This window comes from Cibotium barometz, chromosome 1, assembly GCF_041138505.1.
Source record: "Cibotium barometz isolate CiBa-2024 chromosome 1, ASM4113850v1, whole genome shotgun sequence".
In the NCBI taxonomy this organism is placed as follows: domain Eukaryota; kingdom Viridiplantae; phylum Streptophyta; class Polypodiopsida; order Cyatheales; family Cibotiaceae; genus Cibotium; species Cibotium barometz.
In genome coordinates this window covers 48,446,272-48,469,632 of record NC_141046.1, presented here as the reverse complement: position 1 = coordinate 48,469,632, position 23,361 = coordinate 48,446,272, and the positions used below count along the sequence as shown (strand labels likewise).

The 23,361-nt window shown below is 49.8% G+C and overlaps 1 protein-coding gene across 3 annotated transcripts in view; it reads left to right on the top strand.

The window, feature by feature from the left end:
- MSH5 (MUTS-homolog 5) overlaps window positions 1–23,361 on the top strand; it is a 164,998-nt gene that overhangs the window by 27,494 nt on the left and 114,143 nt on the right. For 2 of the 3 annotated variants that reach the window (XM_086802985.1, XM_086802975.1), the window contains exons 15-16: window positions 3,147–3,191; window positions 3,867–3,944. In XM_086802985.1, coding sequence (XP_086659111.1) covers window positions 3,147–3,191; window positions 3,867–3,944 — 123 coding nt within the window. The remainder of the gene's footprint in view (window positions 1–3,146; window positions 3,192–3,866; window positions 3,945–23,361) is intronic. The other variant, XM_086802993.1, reaches the window with a different exon arrangement.

Here is a 23,361-nt window from a genome sequence, read left to right as displayed (position 1 = left end):
TGAAATAGCTATGGCAGAGAGACGACAAGTGAGGTTATTGGCGGAGAGCACAATGTGGGATCGGCAGGAGGAAGTTGGATGGTAGCCAAGCTTGTTAGGCCTAGTGTGGTGAGCTCTGAGGGAGTGAAGAGGGAATGGAGAGGGGGGCGTGGGATTGGGTTAGGCTCATGGAAGTTAATATAAAAAGTGTACTGGTTAGAGTTGTGGTAGGGGGTGATTTGGAAAGGAGTGATGAGAAGATCGGAAGGAGGTGGGGCATTCTGTGGCAAGTGGTTCGGTGGTTCAGATTCCTCATCAGATGGCATGTAGGTTGGGTCGTTCGTGTCAGACCCAAGTGAGGGGGTGGAGTAGGGGGAGCCTTTAGGGGTGGTGGTGGAAGAAGAGGATAAATCAATGTTATCCACTGGAACGTCATCATCCGTGGCAATGGCAATGAAGTTCTCTGCCCTCGGCCACGTGGAGCGGAAGAGGTAAACATGTTTCGGTTCTGGGTGAGGCTGCAGTGGACGGCCCTGGGTTGGCCCGGTCCGAAGTGGAGACGAGGAAGGTGAGGAAACTGAAGTGCAGATTTAGGGCCGGAGCTGCAAGTTGTCCACGTTTGAAATTGGCGTGGAGGTCGAACGAAGAGGTAGTGTGGTAGTGGTAAAAGTGGGACCGGCAGGTGAGCTTGCGCTTGCAAGAGGTGTGCCAAAGTGTGAGCTTGTACCTGCAACTAGTCCCCAAAATATGAAGCTTTGGTTGGGAGAAAAACTTGGACTTGCAGGCGGCCCATAGAAGGGGGTTGGGCTGGCAAACAATCACGGACCGGTGGGGTACCGAAGATGTAGCTCGGGCTCTTGTGTGTGGATTGAAGCTTGGTCCAGCAAATGGGAGTGTGCCAACCTGTGGACTGGCAGGAGTTGGTGTTCTGAATTGGCCGGCAAAAGGAGATGGAACAAAGTTTGGAACTCCAATAGGTGCACCCGCATGAGGAGTCGTTGGCATGTTTGTATGGGTGGTGGACACAAGTGGAGGAGTGGGGGTGATAATGGAGATGGGAAGGGGATTGACAAGGGTGGGGAAGTTGAGGAGCTATGTGGGGTGGAAGTGGCAGATGTTGAGGTTGATGGAGAGAATCCCATGGGGCTGTTTATATGTGATAGAAGAATGGGAAAGATGATGTGGTGAAGCGTTGTGCCAAAAGGGTAAGGAGAAGAATAGGTAAGTCGCCAAAGTTAAGGCTGAAAGGTGATGGAAAGAGGTGTGCAAAAATCAGGATGGGTTGATGGACAGAGGTGCCCAAATAGCAGGATGGTTGATGTGCCAAGAGGCTTGCAGGTGAGGCGGTGAGCTAAAGTGGAGGGGGGATGAGGGTGAGCTGGTGAGACAGTGGGCCAAAAAGAGGTGCAGTAGGTGTGATGGTGTGCCAAAAGAAGCAAGTGTAGGAGGGTGTGGCGGTGTGCCAAAAAAAAAGCATGTGGAGGAGGGTGTGCAATAGGTAGAAGTTCGCTAGATGAGGGTGGCAGTAAAACAGCAAGTGTTAGATGAGTCGGTGTGCAAAAGTGCAAAGGAGCGAGAGAAGGCTGGCAGCAAAACAGCAAGTGTGAGGTAAGGTGGTGTGCAAAAGTGCTCTAGATAATGCCTTGCCATGTGCCTTACCGTGTGCATCGCCTAGACGCTGTTGTGCTTTACCTAGTTGTGCCAGCCAGCAACGCTTTCCTTGCCTTCATGACTGTGCACTAGCCAGCCCATGCTTGCTGTGCCTTGCAGATCTATGCTTGTTGCCATGCTCTTCTCTCTCCGCTTTGCTAAGTCGTCCTTTCAAGAGCCCTCGTGTCGTCCCTTTTAAGACCTCTCCTCCTAACGGTGCGGCGATCTGGCTGACCACCCTTGACGTGCAATCCTCTTGAATCGCCACCTTTCTCATAAGCTCTTTGACCAAATCATGGCATCCATTATCTAAAGGGTTCACATTCCCACAATAATGAGTCTCCAATCGAGTGCACCATGAGTGTGTATCCATGAAACCTAACAATAGTCAAATAATGCACCACATATGTACATGATCTGACCTCACATCTAAGGCATTCGCAACGGGTAGCATAACCACATCAATACGCATTCAGTCATGGGTAGGAGTGTATCCTGCTCATCTCATCGACTATTGGCATGCACTTCATCCATTATTTCAACTTCATTCTTTGGCCCACTCCAATGCTTCATCTAAAAGTTCCAACAGCTGTTCATCAACTTGTGATTCATCCTTATGCAAGGATTGCTCCAAAAACATACCAGATTGACCTGCTCATCACGAGATGCACGACTTGTCCAAGTCACTCCATCAGACGCTCTCATGGCTTCTCCTCCTCTGGGATTGCTCAGGTACCATCTGCATGCATCACAAAAATTCTCCTCGCAACGTACTGACACTAGAGAGGAGCTAAGGGGACAGGGGAAGGGAGCCGAAAAAAAGAGACAAGAAGGGAGAAGTGTGAGAAACACAAAGAAGAGGGGGGGGGGGGGGGGGGGGGGGGGGGGGGGGAAGAAGAGGAGGAGAGGGGGTGGGGATAGTTGCAGGCTGAGGGAGGGAGGTGGCATGGGCAAGGCGGGGGAGGGTGCCCACAGGCCATGGGGATGGGTGAGAGAGTGTGTACAATTGGGAGGGAGGACACATGCCATGGGGATGGGGGAAATGAAATGTTATATTAACGTCTTCAAAAGGCCATAATGACCTATGAGACCAAAAAGTTACATCATGGTGGATCTGATACAATGTCTGGATAAAAAACCAGAAAATGAAAAATAAAGATGATACTACTGGCACCTAGAAAATGAAACTGGAACTGGAAGGTAAACAGAAACCCTTATAGGGTGTGAATATAGTGAAGGGGGGGAAGGGGGGGGGGTACGCTATGGAGGTGAGTGGAGTACAGTGAGGGGAGAGGGTGTGCACAGTCGGGAGGGAGGGAGGCTGCTGACAGGGTTAGTGGGGAGCTCTCAGCTCTGTTTGGCTGCAAACTCACACCTTGATTGATTTGCAGAAGCTTGCTCCAAATTGACCATTAAAAGCTTGCATAAGGCATTGTTCCATCTTGTTTGCACATGATTTCAGAGAAAATCACTCATTTCACTGTGGTTGTACTAAAGAAGTTGTGCATTTTTTATAGGTGTTGTCAATGCCTATGGAAGAACTTGTTTCCTTAAATGATCTGGTTAGTTGGTTTAAAAGTCAAAAAACACTTTTTTGGTGGTGATTATTGTTTTTTGGTTTATTGCATTAGATCTTTTTTGATGTTTGATTTGCTTGAAGTCTTTGGAATATTTGTGAACCGATCTACCTTAATCAACGCTCATAAAAGGGGGTTTAAACCAATGTTGCATTATTACATACAGCGAAGGACTCATTTTCTAAGTCAGGAAGTCAGGAAGGTTATATTACCGGTGCAGTGATTGATTCATTTTCAAAGGAACTCTTAATGCCTTGGACAGAATGGTTGATGTTGCAAATCTGTCTTAACACATGTTTGGCACACTTTGGGTGACATGCTATTGTACTAGAATATTAATCGTAATCTTCTATGCTTTTTGAATTCTTTACTTAAGTGAGATTGGTCATTTGCTAGACTCATAGTAGGCAACAAAAGCTGTGTAGTAAAACCTGTCACAAACAAATGGATGGTTTATAACTGACGTTTCTGAAAGCTAAAATCACGACCTTAAAATTCTAAAAGATTTTGGATAAAGTTGGAGATGTATTCAATATGTTACCTCCTTATACACATTAAGTAATAGTTTTTGGACTGACTCCTTTGGTTTCCTTGCATTATTTGAATGCATACTTCTATGTGTCTTCTTTAAGCTTATAAGGTCTGTGCGTAAACATTCAGATAACTGGAGCTATTGACTTTGATCAAACATGTGGTGAGAGCTCAGATACTATGGTGGCCAAAGGGGTTTGTGAGGAGGTAAAGTAAAGGCTGCTTTGTATCAAAACGATGCATGCCAAGTGTAAACTTTCAGAACCTGGCAATAACTATTTCAATGCTTATTTGCTTAAGGGATAAACCATGTAGTAGTCCATTTTAATCATTTTAAGATGATTTAAACGTTTACAAGTCCTCCGATTTGTCTCATAGGCCGAGTTCGGTCTTTTGGAAGACGTTAATAAAATCTTTCTTTCTTTCTTTCTTTCTGCATGCCTATGAGTTTCGCACATATCATTGCTCAAAAGAGAGGCCTTACGATGTATATGCATTCCCTAGAAGTTTTTTTTCAACTGGTGATTTGCTTAACTTACAAAAGAAATCCAAGATCTGAGACAGTTCTCGATATTGTGACCAATTTTAGCTTCCTTTTTTGTTGTTTGTACACATTTTTGTGGTTTTCATGTAGTTTAAAGAAGATATATAGAGGAGGAATCCTTCCACATCGTTCTTGAAACAGATTTTGTAGAACCACAAAATCTTTAGACGTTTCTGAACTCTTTGGAGTTGCTGAAAACGGGGCTGTCGTGATCCTCGGTGAGAGAGTTGAAGAACAAGGCCGTGTCCCGTCTCCTCATAAGCAAGGGCTGGAGCTGACTGAGAGGCCTAGGCAACCGCCCCCAGGTAATCGTGTGGGTAGATGCCTGGTCCATGGTGAAGATACGGATGATCCTCTGCCATACCTGCTGCACCTTGGGACAATCCCAAAGGCAATGACGTTGAGACTACTAAGGGTGTCCAAACCTAGAATAGAGCGCCGGCCGACCTCCATCTGCGAGCCAGGTGCCCACTGCCAAGCTCCTGTGAGCTATCTACCAAAGGAAAAGGGTAATCATCCGTGGTTGGAAGCTATCTCACAGACATTCCAAAAATCCCGGAGGAAACGTGCAAGGATCTCCTAGGACTTCCAATGTACTGCTGCCGCTGCGTTCTATCAACCATTGACATCTGAATCCTGCAGCCCAGGCGGATTGTCTACTCAAAAAAGGGGATGTTGGGGGCATCCTCTTGGGAAAAGGAATCATGCCATTGCCACTCACCTGGATCTCATTGCAGTCTCATCAGTGGTCTGCCCTCCCCTAAACCATAATCTCTCTCTGGCCACCGAGGGAGGGTTGACGTGCCACCTGTGGTCATAAAATCTGATCACTCTCACTCTCTGTAAAATGCAGCTATTGAAGTCCTCTGTCGAGGGGGGGAGCGGCTCAATCTGCCTTGTGGCTCAATATAAAAGGTCATGAGGGTGCCTTCATGTGCACCATGGATCGCAATCGGGTTATCATGTCTGGTAAAAACCCCTACTCACTCAAGGGGAGGCGGGTCGAGAATCCGTGCAAGCGACACACTCTGGAGGAATGTAAGAGTCGATGTCGAAGGTAAGCCTGTCTCCGCCTCGGATCTGAGCGAGGCTCTGCTCCTAGGCCTTAGGTGGGAGCTGTCTGAAGGTGATCCACCTTGCAAGAGACTATGCCAATCCCTCGCTCAAAGCCCCCCAAGAGACGTGAGGTTTGGAGCCTAGCATGTGGCCATTAGGAAGTGTATTCAAGGGGTTCTAGATTAGTGGTGGCTGATGAAGTCTCTCCTCATCCAGGGCTGGGGGAGATTGGCGAAGAGCAGAATGGATGTGGTCCCAGGCTCGGAAAAGGCTGGCCGCAAAGCAGTTCTCAAAGGTTGGACATTGGCCGTGGGTCCTCATCTCTGTAAAGATCCATCTCGGGCATGGGGGGCTAGGGACCGTCAAGAACTGGAATACAAGCAGAAATACCGGTCATGAGAAAGTCGTTCTAGGGCTCATCACCAGGGAGGAGGCCTCTAATGATTAGCTTACCCAGAAGGGCTCTGCTCTGCATGGAAGGATCAATAATGCATAGGCTGCCTCTGAGGCAAGGCTGCATTATGACTCTCCAAGCCACCTTGGCAAGCTGCTGCTTTGAGGTGATGTTGATCCTGCATCGATAGCCAAGATAACGCATTGGGGTACCCCTCACAATCCATTGGAAGGACTGAACTGGGCGCCAAGCGGGGTTAGGGGATGATCCAACCCAAAATCCACACAACTTGTGTAGAAAATATGAAAGCAAGAGCAGACTAGAAATGAAACAAGAACACAAATGAAAGACAAAGAGTTACCTTGAGATGAGTGTAGACAAGACACAAGATTGATGCTTTCATTGATGTGACACCCACAATATATAGGTGAAAAGTACGAGATAGAGTAGACTGACTTATGAGACAATTATAGAGGTGCCACATGGCACACACTTAAGACTAGACAAATGTAGACCAGAGAAATAGTACACCTAGTGTGCACTTATTTCCAACACCCTCCTTAAGTGGACACTAGGAGGAAGACAGAAAGACGAGACTAGAAGATAGACATAAAGACCTATAGACTGAGAGACAAGACAGAAGACATGACAGACAAAGATCCTGAGACACCCCTCCTAAAGTGATATCCTCATATGGGTTCACAAGGATAGGGACAAGATGGATCTAAAACAAGACACAGTCAGATTGATAGACAAATAGACAGACAGACAAGACTAGATAGACAGAAGACTGACTGTAGACCTGACTGTAGACAAACAGATGGACCTTGAAGACATCCCCTCCTCAAGGGCAATCTCTGCCTCTTGGGTAGGGACAAGAGAGAGGTCAAAAAAGAGAGGTCAAAAAAGCATAATGAGTAAGACACTAGAACCCCTTGACCTACATCATCGGTGGTCAAAGTGGTAGACAAGAAAGGTGAAGTAATCAGAAAGCCCACTCCTCATCATGTGAGGAATGAACAGCAAGATTTGCTGATGGAGATGCTGCAGCAACATGGGCTAAGGTAGATGCAGGGGCTGATGTAGAGGTTTTAGAGTAGCAGTCCTTCTCCCGGTGATTATCACGGCCACAAATGGTGCATGGATGAGCCTTGAAGCAGTCCTTCTCCATATGATTAGTTTTTCCACAATGGGTGCAAGGCTTTCTTACCTTAGAACCTCCTTTCTTTGCTAAAAATGCAGTGTCAGTTACCTTTTGTTGTTTTGTTCTTTCCTCTTCTTGGAGAGCATTGATGATACCTTCAAGAGTAGGATTATTGTGATGCTTGAAGGTAGTGACAAGAGTAGCATAGGTGTCAGGTAAGCTTTTGAGAAGCACAGCAATAGCAATATCTTCGGAGATGGGGGACTTCACTGATGCAAGCTGAACCATAAGACTGCGAAAATAATTGACATGAGAGGATATAGTAGCTCCCTCCTGCATATATAGATCAAAGAATGAGATCATAAGTGCAATCTTAGAGTTTTTAGAGCGGGGTCCAAAAAGGGTATCCAAAGTGATCCATGCTCGAGAAGCAGACTGTATGTCGGAGATGTGATGAATGTAATCATCTCCAAGACCGAGCAAGATGATAGCATAGGCTTTGTCATTCTTGGCAGTGGGAGCATAAGTGATAACTTGCTCAATGTCGGAATCTTCGGGAGCAGCATGGTGAACAACGTCCCAAAGACTTTCTTTCATAAGATGGCACTTGATTTTGATTTGCCAAGTATGAAAGTTGGACCCATTGAATTTGTCGATAGACATGAGAGAATGAGTAGAAGAGGCCATGTGGGAAGGTCTTACCTCTTGCTAAAATGCAAGGGCAGTGTCTATTCCCTTACAAGATTGCAGAAATGAATGAAAGAAGAGATCCAGACTGTTTTTAGAAGCCGGCTCTCTCACCACTTGTCAAGGCCATAGCATGTGACAGCCCATCGAAGCATGAGGAACTAGCAGTTTGCAGATATGAGGATAAGAAAAGGACTGACCAGCAAACTGAAGGAGACAATGCACAGTACCTTGTAGACTCTTCAAGAGGAAGCGATGGCAGAACTGAATGCAGCAAATAGCTCGTTAGGAGGAAAGTCGATCTGCAGCTGCTTCTAGATGATGCGCACCCTTGAGTCGATGAAGAAGGCAGCCAAGGAGAGCAGCAACAGTACAGCGGGCTGTATGAGCCTGAACAGGGTGGACAGCAAGAAAGTGGGCGGACAGAAAATTCAGGCCGGCGCTGACGAGCTGCATGTGTAATACTAGAGGACAGAAGCGAACATACAGAAACGGTGAGATACAAAAAAAAAAACGTGAGGCAGCTCCCAAGAATGTGGCGGCAGATAGTTGTTGGGCTGCTACAGCAGCAGGTCGACTACCAAGAGCAGGGGCAGCACCCAGCTAAGCGGCGGCCAACAGCAAAGGCGGCGGCCTGTTCTGAACCAAGTGACTGCAGCAAGAAGAGGGGCAGTCGCTCATCACAGGAAACAGGGGCAAAGATGAGGGGAGCCAGGATAAGCCTGCTCTAATACCATGTAGAAAATATGAGAGCAAGAGCAGACTAGAAATGAAACAAGAACACAAATGAAAGACAAAGAGTTACCTTGAGATGAGTGTAGACAAGACACAAGATTGATGCTTTCATTGATGTGACACCCACAATATATAGGTGAGAAGTACAAGATAGAGTAGACTGACTTATGGGACAATTATAGAGGTGCCACATGGCACACAATTAAGACTAGACAAATGTAGACTAGAGAAATAGTACACCTAGTGTGCACTTATTTCCAACAACTTGTGCCGGCTAGATTGTGCTCCAGAGGTGTGGTAAAAGATCTTGACTGCGTGTGCAAACTTCCAGAGGTTCTCCATCTCTACAGAGTGGTAGGCTGCTGTGTCATCTGCAAACTCAATTGAGGAAGCTCCTTTTGAGACCTAATAGGAAGCTTGAGGCCCTGTTGTCCAGTCTCTTGGGAGGCTTAAAAACTGCTCATCACCTCCGCCACAAAAAGAGGAAGGGCACAAGGAGACATCCTTGGTGCACTGAATGAGAAAGTGGGAATTTGTTCCCCCGAGCACCCTGGATCAGAACCTATAAGCTTTTATGGTTGAGCTGCACAGTTAGCACGACACCAGGCTATGGAGGGTTGTACATTTCCATGGCATATTGTGTGTGCAGAGAGATAGAGAAAGAAAGTAATAAAGATGTGACAAAGCTTCAAGAGATAGTGTTTGCATGACTCAAATGATGATTATGATTAATATTCCATCAATCAAGTACAATGCTTTTATAGGTTTGGAACCTTATCTTTTGATCCAAACAAATACACACACCATAGATAGTTGCCATATGGCACACTTATCTTATCCACGCATAAGAGGCGGTACACACACAAGTACACACTTACACACATAAGTGAGTGTTCACACCCTGTTTAGGGGATGTTCACACTCTCACACACACACTGGTGGACACACAAACATGGGTACACACACACATGACTTTGTCACAGCCTTACAATTGCACATATTCTAACACCTCCCTCAATTGTGAGTTGGGGCACACATACATAGACATAGGCAAGACCTTGATTCCAACACTCCTCAAGGGATTGCCACACTCTGGTCAACGATTAATCTTAGGCTCATGGCCTAGTTTCTCATGCCTGTAGGTGGATCCCAAGGGTAGGAACAAACCAAGAATTCAAGTCATACACACAAAGGACATAACACAAAGTAGTGGTTCTCAAGGGTAGGAACAAACAAGCAATTTAAGTCTTACACACAAAGAACATAACACATTTACAGAAGTTTGCTTCCTCATTGGATAGCTTCTTACCAACAATATTGACAAGTTTTTTTCTTTAAAAGACACACAGCACCAACTCCCCCCCCCCTCCCCCCCAACAATGTTCAACATTCCAGACACACACAAGATATCATTTTATTGGAGACGATTTCAGTGAGGTAATCGTGTGCACGCTCCCGTTGATCCCCCCATGCCGGCATCGCCTAGGCCATCGCCCCCCCTTCCACTTGGCCCCCCCCCCCTCCCCCCCTTTTCGTAGCTCTACCGTCTATCGTGGCGCTGCCGCCTCCCCCCCCCCCTTCCCCCTTTTTGTCCCTAAGGTGCCCCTCCCTCTTTCCTTCCTTTATCTCTTCGTTTCCCCGCCCCTCTCCTCTCTCCCCTCCCGTGCAAGCTGATGCTTTCTCGCTTTTGGGGTTTTCAGCTTTAATCGGTAAGCTTCGGTTTATTCTGGTCTTCACCCTTAGGAGGACTCCATGGCAGGGCGCTCCGTCATCCTCGACCGAAGCTGCCGTTGCTTGTATTTCCTTCTCCGAAGCGGATCTACAGGTTCTTGCCACGACTCTCGCCTCACTTGAGGCCTTCACCCTAGTTTGAAAAATTGTTAGTAGCCGCCCTACGCGCAGACAGCTCAGGGATCTTCTTTAGGCTAGCCTCATTGGCGAACCTGCAATGATCACCGATATTCACCCTTTGGGGCGCGGATACGACCAAGTGGAGTTCGACTCGCCATCGGCGTCAGACCAAGTCATGTAGCTGAGTCCCCTTGCACTGCGTACGGCGCATGCCTTCTTTGCATGGTGGCAGCACGGCTTCGACCCTGCGTTTGACCCATCGGTTGGTGTTTCGGGGTTCCCAGTAAGAGTTTGCTTCCCAGACCTTAGGAAGGAGTACCTTCGTCTTCTCCCGGTGATTGGTGGTGCCATCAGGAGAGTGTGTACTCTGGCCTTCCAGGCCAATGCTTCATTTGCAGACAGATGGGTCATTTAGCTATAGAGCTTGCCCTTTGCGGTAGTCCAAGAGACTGCCTTGGTGGTTCCTCCCCCAGTTCTCGTGTTGACCCTCACCAGGTAGTAGAGAGAGGGGCAGGTCCTCAGCCAGCAGAGCACCAGGCCCCAACTTCGGGTGACCCAGCGGACGGTTGGACTGCACTCGGGGAGCCAGACGACCACCAGAGCCAAGCGCCGTCGCCGAGCGCACCAAGCTGGCAGATCTCAGGAGGATTCGGTTATGCCAGAGAACCGTTATGAGCATTTATCTCAGCATTTTCCCGTTGGTGACGTGTCCTCTCCAGTACCCCTCCCTGTCCTCTCCACCCCTTTGCCTTCTCTCGCCGCCACTTCCCCCTCCTCCCCTAGTCTCGACAACGAAATCACCCGTCGCGCAGCGCACTCTGTCCGACCTTTATCATCCGAGCCCTCCCTCCCCCTCCCTTCTGCCTCTATAGAGCACTCTCGTCGTTCCGCAGCAGCCCCTGACCCGGAGCGGAGGCAGCCGGCAGGATCAGGCCGTCGCTTGATTCACCGATTCTCCGAGCCGGTAGAGATAACCATTGCTGCCTCCCCTGTGAGGGCTCTCCTGCCACGGTCCCCAGGTGGGGTCTCCAAGATCCTGGGACAGTGTGTGGACTACAGTTTTTTTTTTTGAAAAAAGATCCTTTCATTAGTTATATAAAAAAACGCCCGCAGGGCTACAAAAGATCCTCTCCTGCTCATAAGAAAGCAAAGCAGAGAACAAAACAAGGCAGCCAGGGAGACTCTCCCTAGGTGCTGAAAAGTACAAGTAAGAGTACAAAAAACCTGAGGGGCTATATCATACAATAGGAGGGGGAAAGAGCCAAACAGGTGGCTTGTAATGCCAACGGGGAGACCCCGCGTGCAGGGTGTAGAAGGGGCTGCTGCGCCAAGTGGTGTGAAAAGCCTGGCGCCGCAAGATCGCCTCATCCGAGTCGCCCGGATGCGGTCATACTGTCCTCGCAGGGTGTGGATCAACTCCTGCCAAATCCCCCGAACAGTCTCTGCTGGTGGCTCCAGTCTCCCCTCAAAGGCCCTGAAACACTGGGCCCTCCAGGTGAACCAGATGGTGAGGCTGCTGAGAAGCTCCCATCGTAAATCCCTCTCCTGTGTCCAGCTGGCGGATGAGAAATCCGGTGAAGGAACAAGGCGAGGCTGGCCCCTAATGAATCTAATGGCCTGGCTGTCCTGCTCCGTCTCATAGCCCATAGCAGGTGCTGACGAAGTCGACCAAGCAGCGGCTCCCCACGTATACATACCCTCTGGAGAGAGGGGGGCCAGAATGCGCAGCATCCGCAGCCAAATTTGCTGCGCTTGAGGGCAGTCCCAAAGGCAATGTCTCTGTGTCTCCAGAGGGTGGCCGCATCGGACGCAAGCCGCCGGAAGACCGCTGTAGACAAGCCAGTGCCAACTGCTGAGCCCCTGTGGGCGACCAGCCACTGGAAAGTCGAGATCTTGCGTGCCTGTCGACTAGCCCAGAGCCGGGTCCAAAAATCCTCGAGGAAAAAGGTGATCTCCGTGGCCTCAAGGGATGCATAAGGATCATGCCACTCGTACTCACCAGGGTGCCACTGGAGCCGGGCCAAGGGGCGCGCTACATATGCCCATATGCGCCAATCAGGGAGCACATCTGCAGGGTCTGGGTCAATATGCTACTTCTGAGAAGCGGCGGCCACTACCCGTATCCTTTGAAAGATGCACTCTGCAACCAAAGGCGACTCCACCTCCACTCTTTGAAGTCTGCCCTCATCCTGGATCTCATAGTAGAGGCATCTGCCATCCTCAGTACAAGCTCGGACAGCAATCAAGATCTCCATCTGTGTAAAGGCTCCCATCCACCGTGGGGCCACTAGCTCGAGAGGCGTGAACCACTCCTCTGTGAGTGCCTCGTGAATGTCTTCCCTCATAATCAACCCCCCTCTGAAGTGACTCAGCCTCTCCACCTGGATCTCCTCTGGGAGGCTACAGAAGGCCTGCCAATCTCCAAAACTACGTGTTGGGCCTGCCGCCAATGGTCCCCAGGCTAGACGAGGCTGAGAACCCAGCATATGACCCTGCTCTGTACGAACCGCTGGGCTCCAGATGAGCGGCTGTCTGGCCCGCTCCTCAACACAAGCAGGAGGTCTCTGAGAGAGCCCCGGTCTCAGCAACTCCCAAGCTCTCAGGATGCTCAAGGCAAATCTGTCCTCCCATCCTCTACTGAGGCCTGTCCTCCCTCATCTCTATGAAGATCCATTGTATCTCTGGTGCCCAAGTGCCCCCTGCTGGGGGGAGCAAAGCACTGGTTCGGGAGCCCCGAGAACTCCACTCTCTGATCAATCCATTTCCCCCCTATCCTAGGTAGCTGAATGACCTTCGGAAGGGAGGAGATGTGAGAAACCAAAACTCTGACTGAAGGTAGCCCTGCTGCTCTAGCCACCACTGAAGCTGCTGTGGGGCCAGTCTCGACCACCGAGCCCACTAGTGCTCCTAGCCTCGAGAGGAGCGGCAGGTACTCAGGCGGAGTCCAGGGAAGCAAACTGTAACATGGAAAAGGCGCTCTCCCTGCTCGGCCGCTACTGGGTCAAAGCCATGCTGCCAAGGTCTGAAGAATGCCCGAGCGCCCCTGATGTCGAGGGGGCTCATGGCGAGGACCTCGGCCACGCTCTGGGCTGTCTCGAACTCGATCTGATAGTGTCCACGGCCCAGTAGCTGAACGTCCAGGATCTTGCCCACATCTGCAAGCAGGCGGGCCTGAAGAAGATCCCGGATCTCCCCTCTGCTGGGGCAAGTGCCGACTATACGGCAGATGGTGGAATGTGCTTGGAGGCTTTCCACCTGTGTGGCGAGGCTCGCTTCCTCTTCTGGCGAAAGAGAAAGCCTGATGGGGGTATCCTCAGGGGCGGGCGAGGGGGCTGTGGAAGAGTCCCTCTGAGGTGGGGCGGGAGGAGCCTCCATCAGAGTCTGAAGCTATGGCGAAGGCGGAAAGACCTGCAAGAAACCGAGCTGCACACGGAGGGCGGAGGGGGAAGGCGGAAGGAATTAAATTTTTTTTTTAAAAAAAAAAGGGGAGGGAAGGGAAAGGCGGCGAAGCAAACCCTGGGGGGGGGGGGTGGGGGGGGGGGGGGGGAAGGCGACGAAGCAAACCCTAGGGTGAGGGGGGGCGGAAGCAGCGCGAAAGAGGGGCGGGGGGAAAAGAGGCAAAGGGGGGGGGGGGGGGACGGGGCGCTGAAGTGGGGGGGCGCGAAGGCGAGGAGATGGGGGCGCTTCAGCCCAAGAGAGCAAGGCGGCGGATGGGGGGCGCATCAACTAGGGCAGGCGGGAGGGAGAAGGCAAGGGTGAATGGCGTGCAGCCAGTGCGAGCAGGGGGATGGCGGGAGCTTCAGCGAGCTGTTGTGTGGACTACAGTTTCTTCCGGTGTCTGTCGATGGAAGGGGTCGACATGTTTGAGGAGACAGTAGCCCTTGTTCGGGTATGTGTGGTTTTTCACCACTCCATGCCCTCTACGCCAGATAATGGCGCAATGATCTTCTCTTTCCCTTCAGTGCAGCCCCCGGGGACAGTGGAATCGTGAGTTAGTGACAGGTGCCATCCAAGGTCAGGCAGTTGAGCTCTTCCACCATCTCCACAATCTCTGCATCATCGACATCCTCACCCATTTTTGGCCTTTGGCTAGGATGGAGCTTGGAGATTCAGCCCATCGAGGCCAGGACGGGGGGATGGTAGTCTCCGGTCTGGAGGTGCTGCTCTCTGTGTTCGTGCATACTTCTGTTGCGGTACCTCTTCCCGCCTCTTACAGATACCTCTACTGTGATCGATGGAGTTCGGAGCATGCATATGCGCGTGCTCGTAAAAGGGCGCCAAATGGAGGACATGATTAGTGCCCACCTGGCACGCCTTTGCCCTCGCACGGATTGTGATTATTCCTCGTCTAAACGCTCGCCCAAGATACTTTGAGTGGAGGGCAGTTCCGCTAGTGCCGCATCACACTGAGATTGATATGCAGATTGTTTCATGGAACATTAGGGCTTAGGGGGGCCTCAATGCTTTCATAGACGTGGCGTCCTATGAGGCGAGCTTCAGAGGGCCATAGTGGGGGCACCCATAGACATTCTTTTCCTCTAGGAGCATCATCTCTTAGAGGGGTGCACCCGTAGATGCGGGAAGATTCTTCCTAGCAAGAGTCATACTTTCTAGTCTCCATCCTTCGGTCCCTCAGGGACGCAGGGAGGGGTGTGTATTTCTGTCAGTGAACAGTTTCTGCGGAAGTGATGGGCCTAGGAGTCATTGTCTAGGGGTGGGCATAGTGGATTACCATTACTATTGGAGAGGATAGCGTTGGCTTCCTCAACATTTATGCTCCCAACACTGTTGCACGTAGAGCCCTTTTTTGGAGCTCAGTACGGCAGGCCCTCCCTCAGGTTGACTTTTGGTGCTTGGGCGGTGACTTTAACATGATTGAGGCAGCAAAGGACAAACTTGGAGGTGGCACGGCCACAGTTTCAGCAGCAAAGTACTCAGATTGGGAGGAGATGATTCTTGCAATCAGGGGACATGACCCTTGGCATCTTCCAAAGTTTGGGCGTAGCCCTGGGAGCCTTTGCTTCTCGAGCTCGGATAGGAGGAGCACTGGCCCCAACCTCTCTAGACTTGATAGGTTCTATGTTGATGAGTGGGCTTGATTGGTATTTTGCCAGGCACTTCCTTTTCTGATCACACCCCGGTTATTTTGTCCTTAGAGGACCCCTAGAGGCATGACATGCATGTGAGCTCGAGGATTCTGGACAGCCTCATCCAAGACTCTGAGATATGCAGCATGATAGAGTAGATATGGGTGGGATTGGATTTTTTTCAGGCTTTGCTGCGTGCACATTGGATGAGGGCTTAGGGGAGATGAGCAGTTTCTTGCAGGAGGCAGCGCAGAGCCGAGTAGAGGGTTTCCGAGAGCAGGAGAGGAGTTTGAGGAGCAGTCTTGCCTCTTTACACAACAGCTTCAAGAGAGGTCCCGAGATAGTCAGTGGATTGAGAGTCAGCTTGCCGCCGCTCCACGGAGACTAGATCCATAAGAGGAGAGGAGGGTGGAGTACAAGTATCATGCTAGGGCTTCTTTTTTGACTCAGGCAACAGACAAAGTCATAGGGGATTTCTTTGAGATAGCCGGACCTCACAGGAGGAGAGACGGTATTCACAGGTTGCGTGGCGAGGATGGAACTATTGTTTCAGATCCCCCCCAGATGAGAGCCATCGCCACGGACTTATTTCGATCCCTCCTCATTGGTGCCCCAGCATCTTCATAGGTGGTGGATGCACGCGAGAGGGTCTGGTGGCATATGAGGGATGTGGTTCCCCCTTCTCTTCGGTCATTCTTATTGACAGCATTTATTGCTGAGGAGTTGGCGGAGGCATTGACGGCACTTCCCAGGGGCAAATGCTCGAGAGTGCTTCCTATCTCCTTCTTTCTTTGCCATTGGGACCTCATGGAAGGTGGCCTTCGAGCTGCCCTTCAATGAGATTATATTTACAGGTGCCATGCTAGAGAGGCTCTCAGCAGAGGGCTTGATTCACTTGATTCCCAAGGAGGGTGTGGTGACAGATTGGAGATCCGGCAGTGGAGACATCACTCTTCTAGGGACAACCTATAAGATCTTGGCGAAGGCCATCAGCAGGAGACTTCAGCCCTTTCTCCTTGACTTGATCCACGACACTTAGACCGGCTTTGTTCAGGATCGGAGCATTTTGGACAACATCTTTACCTTTTGGGAGGTGATAGCTTCGGCTAGGATGCGGCAGCAGGACCTCATTGTGCTACTTCTAGACTTTGAGAAAGCTTATGATAGGGTGGATTGGAGCTTTCTAGAGGGCACTATGAGTTGGATGGGATTCCCCACGGAGTGGATTCGTGGAGTCTCAGGACTTTACTTTGCCTCACACAGCTAGGTTCTCATTCAAGGAGCCCGTGGCGACAGATTCCCCCCTCCCGCTTGTTTGATAGGGCTGTCCTTTGGAACCTTATCTCTTCCTATTCATCACCGAGGCCATGAGTAGTTTTCTCTTCGCTCAGGAGACTGGGCTTCAAGGATTGCGTCTTCCCCTCCACACGCAGGAGGAGCCGCTGGACTCAGAGTTTCCAAACGACACAGCAGCTTTCCTTGCAAAAGATGTGCGGAATCTACAGAGATTTGCAAAGGTGATTGAGGTTTTCTACCGCGCATTAGGAGCACAGATCAACTGTCTCAAGTCATGTGGTTTTGGGTAGGATCAACACCCGCCCCGACTTGGCGACCAGTTGAGGATTTTTAGTGGATCCCGAGGGGCACTCCAGTTCGTTACCTTGGTTGCTAGGTTGGCATTGATATGTCTCCCGAGCAGCAGCTCGCCCCGCTTCTTCTAAGTATTCAGAAGAAGCTTCTATATTGGAGCTTGGCGAGGCTCTCCCTAGCAGGCAGGGTGGTGGTGGCGAACCGGGTACTTCTTGCCACCATGTGGCACATCACTTTGTGCTGGGCCTTTTCTTGGGCATGTATTGGCCAGGTACAACCATTGATCTGGAATTTCTTATGGGCCGGAAGTGATGGGAGGCCAACCAGGGCCAAGGTATTATGGAGAGTGATTATTCAGCCACGTTGCAGAGGGGGGTTAGGCCTGGTCGACCTGACTATTTAGAGCCGCTTACCTTGTTGGGCAAGCTGATTGTTAGAGGCCTCCTTCCCGATGGCGATCCCTGGAAGGATTTCTTATTGGCCCTGATTTCAGCCCGCACTCCGAGTATTAGGGGCCCTTGGCCGTAGAGTACCAAATGGATCTTCACAAAGATGCGACCCCGTGGTTTTAGCTTGGCCTTTGAGGACAGATTTGCAGCCAGTTTACTTTGTGCTTGGGAGCACCTTAGGCCTGATAGATAGCTCTAGTTGCCTCACAGGAGCGGCTATGACAGCCTTTGGTTTGGAACCCCTTGATCCGTTTACCCAGTGGCCACATGGTAGGGGCCCGACCGCATGTTTATTGGGGCGCATTGAGCATGGGACCAACCAGGTCTCTTAGAGATTGGATTGCCCACGGGCAGTTTCCCCCAGAGGTGTAGGACAGAGGCTTGACAGGGATCCAAGGTAGAGATAGGCTCAACATCGACATCGACTAAGGTATCCCTCAAGAGTGGCTGACTCCCCCAGACCCGACCCCCCTAGTGTGGCTAGGCTTGTTTACTAGATACAATATCCTAGTGGCGGTCCACGGAGCAGATGAGGATAGTGGTCTGCGCACTTTTTCTATTGGATCCCATGGCATACTAGAGAGATTTGAGTTTCCTTTGAAGGATTTCAGTGACTGGACCTTGGAGAGGGTGAGGGTGATTGGTTTTCGGGCACGGGACTGGCACATAGATCCAGCACCGGCCGAGGTGGTCAGGGAGAGATTGTGGCGTCTATGGATCTGGGAGTGCCGACCTTTGACGAGCCTCCAGTGGGACCCGGGGGGGGTGGATTTGGCATGATCCAGCAGATCGGAAGGAGACTCTGGATGCCCCCTTCTTTGCATATACAACACGGCTAGGCCACAGGATCCAAATGCCTGAGATAGATGGCACACCGGCAGCAGCAGCACATTGACAGTCTCAGGGTCTCACATAGCGCTTCCTTTCTGATTTCTGGAAGAGACTAAGGGACAGATTTCGGCCGAGAAAGATCACCCTCTTTCTTTGGTCGATGGCACATAGGAGTTAGGGGGTCGGTACTTGGCTAGCAGTTGGAGGTTGGCTAGAAGCTTGCCTGCGGGGCGGACACCCCCCAGTAGTCTCAAAGACATTGCTTTGGGATCGCCCGAAGGCTCAGCAGATTTGGCAGTGGATTCTCTGCATCTTTGCTATGGGCATGTCATCGATCTGGATCATTACATGGGGCACTGTCGCTTGGGCCACAGAGGTTGGAGTGGTCAGAGATTATGAGGAGGATGGGGGAAGGCTAGGCCTTCGGGTCTTTCACCATCGTATTGCAGCAATACCAGTCACAACCCCATCTACACGCGACTGGTGACTAGGCTCATGTTAGAAATGGGACATCTGCAGTAACATAGCAGCTTGGCACATTTGGTGTGCTAGATGCAGCGAGGCCATCGAGGGTACCCACACTCCACTAGCTGAGACCATCAGGAGCATATGGCTTCATATCATTCACGCCCTCCGCCGTTAGTGGGGGAAGTTATAGGGAGGTTCTGACCACTTGCGGAAGCAGTGGGAACCTTTTTTTCGGCTTTGAAGGCCTGGCCCTTTCCTCATAGATAGAGGCGGTGACCCCATTTGGCATTATAGACCACCTGTGTGGTTGTTGGGGACTGTTTGGGAGGCTTCCATCTCGACAAAATACTGAAGACTTGCTATACCTGTAGTACCAGCCACTATACCTGCTGTACCAGCTAGTGTACCGGCTGAACCAGCCACTATATGTGCTGTACCAGCCATTGTACTCCTTGTACCAGCCAATGTACAAGCTATTTGTACCTGTTGTAGGCTGAATGGAGAGCTGAACCTGTTGTACCAACTCTATTGCATGAAGACCTGTGGTTTTTTTTTAAAGGGAAGAATTAGTACCCACACGGAGGTATATGGATTATATTGTTGGCTCAGCATTTATTCAACCTGTGTTTTGGCTGAATTTTATGGTTGCCTCGTGTTGGGCTGTGTTATGGCATTTGTATATGGATAATCCGTCATCTCCTGTGGAGAGAGTAAGGCCCTCGGAGCTTGTACATGATATTATTCTCCTTGGGTAATAAAATACTCCGCGAGTGCGCGCGCGCGGGGGGGGGCGCGGGGGGGGGGGGGGGGTTTGTTTCAGCTCATTCCGGCCTCTATGCGGTGTCACATGTGCAAGCTCCACTTTCAGCATTTGTGGATGTTTTATCCAGCTTTTATGTTTTATGCATAGTGATGATGGATATGTGTTAAGACAGTGGCCGATTTGAGTGTTTAATTGCATTAATGGTCAAGTGTTTTCGGAAATGGGACCATGGCATCTTCTTTTCCTCTAGTACCACAGGTCCTACATGGCATTATGATGCTCCTCAGTGGTTGAAATCACCTTACATATTGGGGTGATTCTATTCTCTTCCGGCTTATAGCTGTGATTGTTGTATGTTTTTCTCATACTTAATAGAAGTCTCTTTCTGGGAAAAAAAAAAAAAAAGAAACCCCGGGGCACCCCGAAAGTTACAGAATGTGTACTCCACTCTCCTGTCCTCTTAGGAGCTGACCTCAGTGCGGGTTGTGGCCATCTGCGCCTCAATCCACGGGATGTCTGGGGTGCACTCCTATAGGCACTGGAGGGTGGCAAGGCTCTAGCGGAGATTCCTCTTCTGCTCTCTAAACTCCGCTAACTTGGTTTGGGCTACCTCTTGGAGAATGACACTGATCTCACTAAGCCTAATATCTATAGTCGTCTCTATTGCGCCCTAATGGAAGGCCAGGCTCCCCGTTGGCTCCTCAACCCTCCTACAAATCTCCGAGTCTTGTATCAAGCTCTTGGGTATGCGGAGGCTCTGCTGACTATACTATTGCCAGGGCTCCTCTAGAGAGAGGATGATGGGTCAATAGTTGGAAAAGGTAGTGCCAGGTAAAATACTAACCAGACCACCCCATCCAGAGGCCTTGTTATGTCCCAAGGCTAACCAGGGTGAAGTCCTTTAGGTTAGGTTAACCATGGCCTATGGGTAAGGCATCTTAAGTGGGCGTAAGTCAGAGTCACAAGGGACGGGGGACGGTAACGGGGGACGGGAACGGGATGGGGGATGGCCGTATGTAGGGAACGGGGATGGGGATAGGAACTGCACTTAAAAATGACTTTGTCGGCGCACCGCCTCCATGAGGGGATGGGGTGTGATTGACCTCATCCCACCATGTCCAGAAGTGCCGCTACCACGTGAGGAGGATGCCATGGATGATGGATGCCTCCTTGTCACTTCATAGCTTGAGAGAGAGAGTGAGTGAGGCTTGAGCCTTGAAAGTTGAGGGATAACTTGAGTGTGAGGGTGGGTGGGTGTGTGTAGCTTGAGAGAGAGTGTGTGTGTGTGAGAGAGAGAGAGAGGTGTGTGTACATGGTTGGTGAGTGTGAGCGCTCCTCGGCCGCCGAAGACCTGCTCGCATGCTCCGTCGACCTGCTCGCCTGCTCCCTAGACCTGCTCGCCCCTTTTGGGTGAGCACGTGTGGTGAGGTGCTTGTCCCTGGACTGTATCGGGCTTCATTCCTGGACTGTGTCGGCCTTGCAGTAATCTACGCGATCTTCTGAGGGTTCCCAGATGCACTTTTTTCTCATCGCCAATCTGCTCTTCTTCCTATCTTCCGCGACCTGTGTGCGCGTATAGGAGTGTGTGTGTGTGTGTGCGTGTTTGTCTGTGCCTCGCTACAGGTCACTTTCTTCCCTTCTGTGTAAGTCGCTACAGGTCTCTGTTTTTCCCCTCCTTGTAAGATTGTATTCCAATAGCGCTGTTCCCCTTTTTTCTGATCTGTGTCTTCCTGCTGAATCGAATAGTCTCGATGGCAGAAACAAGCAAGTATTATGTCAAGAGAGCTCTTTCTCCTGAACCTAAAAGACAATCAAGGGAATCTCTGCCCCCCATAGCTCCTTCATCTGAAGATGCTTCCTATGTGTTTGACATGTTGAATGAGGATTTTCAACAAAGTAGAAGAGAATGGATACTACCTGCTCTGGAACTCACTTACAAGATGAAGTTGCCGTCTCTTGTGCATCCTCTGAAGAAGCTCTCTCAAACTGCAGTCATCATCTTTTTTCCAGGTAAAATACCCTCGGCTAATGATGTGGGACAATGGATGAATTCTCTCCTAGGTGGATGCTATGTAGAAGGAGTCTATTTTGCCTCCAGAGGATTTTATGAAGTTCATCTCTTGGATGCATTGACAAAACAAAAGATGCTGGAAATGTCCCCTTTATTTTTTGGCCGTCAAATGGTGCACATCATGCCTTGGTCTCCTAATAAGAATTATCAGAATCTTATCAAACATCACTGCCCTGTATGGGTTGAAGTCGTTGATTTCCCAGATTACATGAGAACAGAGCTTCCAGGCTTAGCGATGACATTGGGACAAGTGATCTGTCCCCCTCGTCCCACAGGTAACAAAAATCGTTTTTGCATCTTATGGGATACTGATAGACCAACCCCCTCTTCTATTGCAGTTGAGATTGAGGGTGTTAATTTGGGAAAGAAATATTTCACTTTGAAATGGGGCATTTTTGCTGGAGCCTGTTTCTCTTGTCACAAGTTCGGGCATCTAGCTTCTGAGTGTCCCTCAATCCTTCATGCGCCTCCTCCAGCTGCCATTCCTCCGCCATCTAATAAAAGAGGTCAAAAGACTTATGTGGAAAAGACTGAAGCTAAAGGAGCAAAGTCTTTAGTTCATACAGGGAACCAAGCCAATTCAGCTCAAAACAAGGATAAAGGAAAAAGCAAGCTAGTGGAAAATAATTCATCTTCTCATGAGGGTTGGCAGAATGCAAAGAAGACGGTGCCTCTCAAACAAAGACCTCTCCAATCTCGCAATTGGGATGCTTCTGCTCCATCTCCTGGTCAACCTTCCACCTCTTCGGACAGCCCCATCTCAAAGGCATGGGTCAATGCAGTTAAGAAGGGTATTCCACTTTGTGAAGAAGATGATTTAGTCAGGGAATTGGATTATGAGGGTCAGCAAGACCCTGTGGCAATGGCAGAGGCTTGATGCCTCCCTTTCTCTTTGAGGACTGCTCATCTCTTGTACATATTTTCATGCGTACTTCTCTTAAATGTTTTTCTTATAATATACAGGGCCTTTGTAATCAGCACAAATGGAGGCTCCTATGGCATTATATAAATAATACTCATCCAGATGTTGTGTGTCTGCAAGAGCATAATCAGCATTCTTTTGCTGGCCAGCATGGGTTCTTTTCAGGCTATGATATATTTTATGCAGGATTTGGACAATTCTCTGGGCTGTGCATTTTAGCCAGACATGATCTGCATGTCACATGCACTCTGCACTCAGTGCATGGTGACAAGATGGCTCATCATCAGAAGTGCAACATTTGTACAGTTTTAGAACCCAATAGGATGATATTTGTCGTACGCCGTGACCCCATTGTACATCCTCAGTCCAGGATAAGTCAGGCACGAGCTACGTAGGTCATTCCTCAGCCTTAGTGGGTCAGTCAGTCAGTCAAGTCCCTTAACCCACTTGGAGAGAATCATTCATGCATGTAGAGTCAGTAGAAGCCTTAGGGTTTGCATCAGAAAGCACTCTGCATCTTGCATAATATGCATACATATGCCTGTGCATCATTTAGAACATCCCCAAAGCCTTAGGGAATTTACTGGGATTTATTTGGTATTTTTCCCATATTTATTAGTATTTATTTATCATTATTTGCATTATTGGGCATTTATAAATATTAATTTTATTAAATGACCAACCTCCAGTTAGTATAAATAGGCTTGCCTAGAGCCTCTTTTGCTCATTCAGTCTTCATTGTGCTAAGAGCTCTCCTCTTTCTTGCTTTCAGCCCAAGACTAATCCAGCCCTAGTGCCCATAAGCTTGCTTCTCTAGCCCTTGAGAAACCCTAGCTTCATTCAGCCCTAGGTGCTTGCATTCAGCCCTGAATTCAGCACTCAGTTCAGGCCCAGATTCAGCATACCCTTCACCTTCAGTTCAACGCCAGTTTGCAGCCTGTATTCACCTGCGTTTTTGCACAGCAGTACAGCAGCAGTGCTGCGTTTCTGTTCCAGCCGTACAGCAGCCCTGCAGTCCCCTGTTGCTCATGC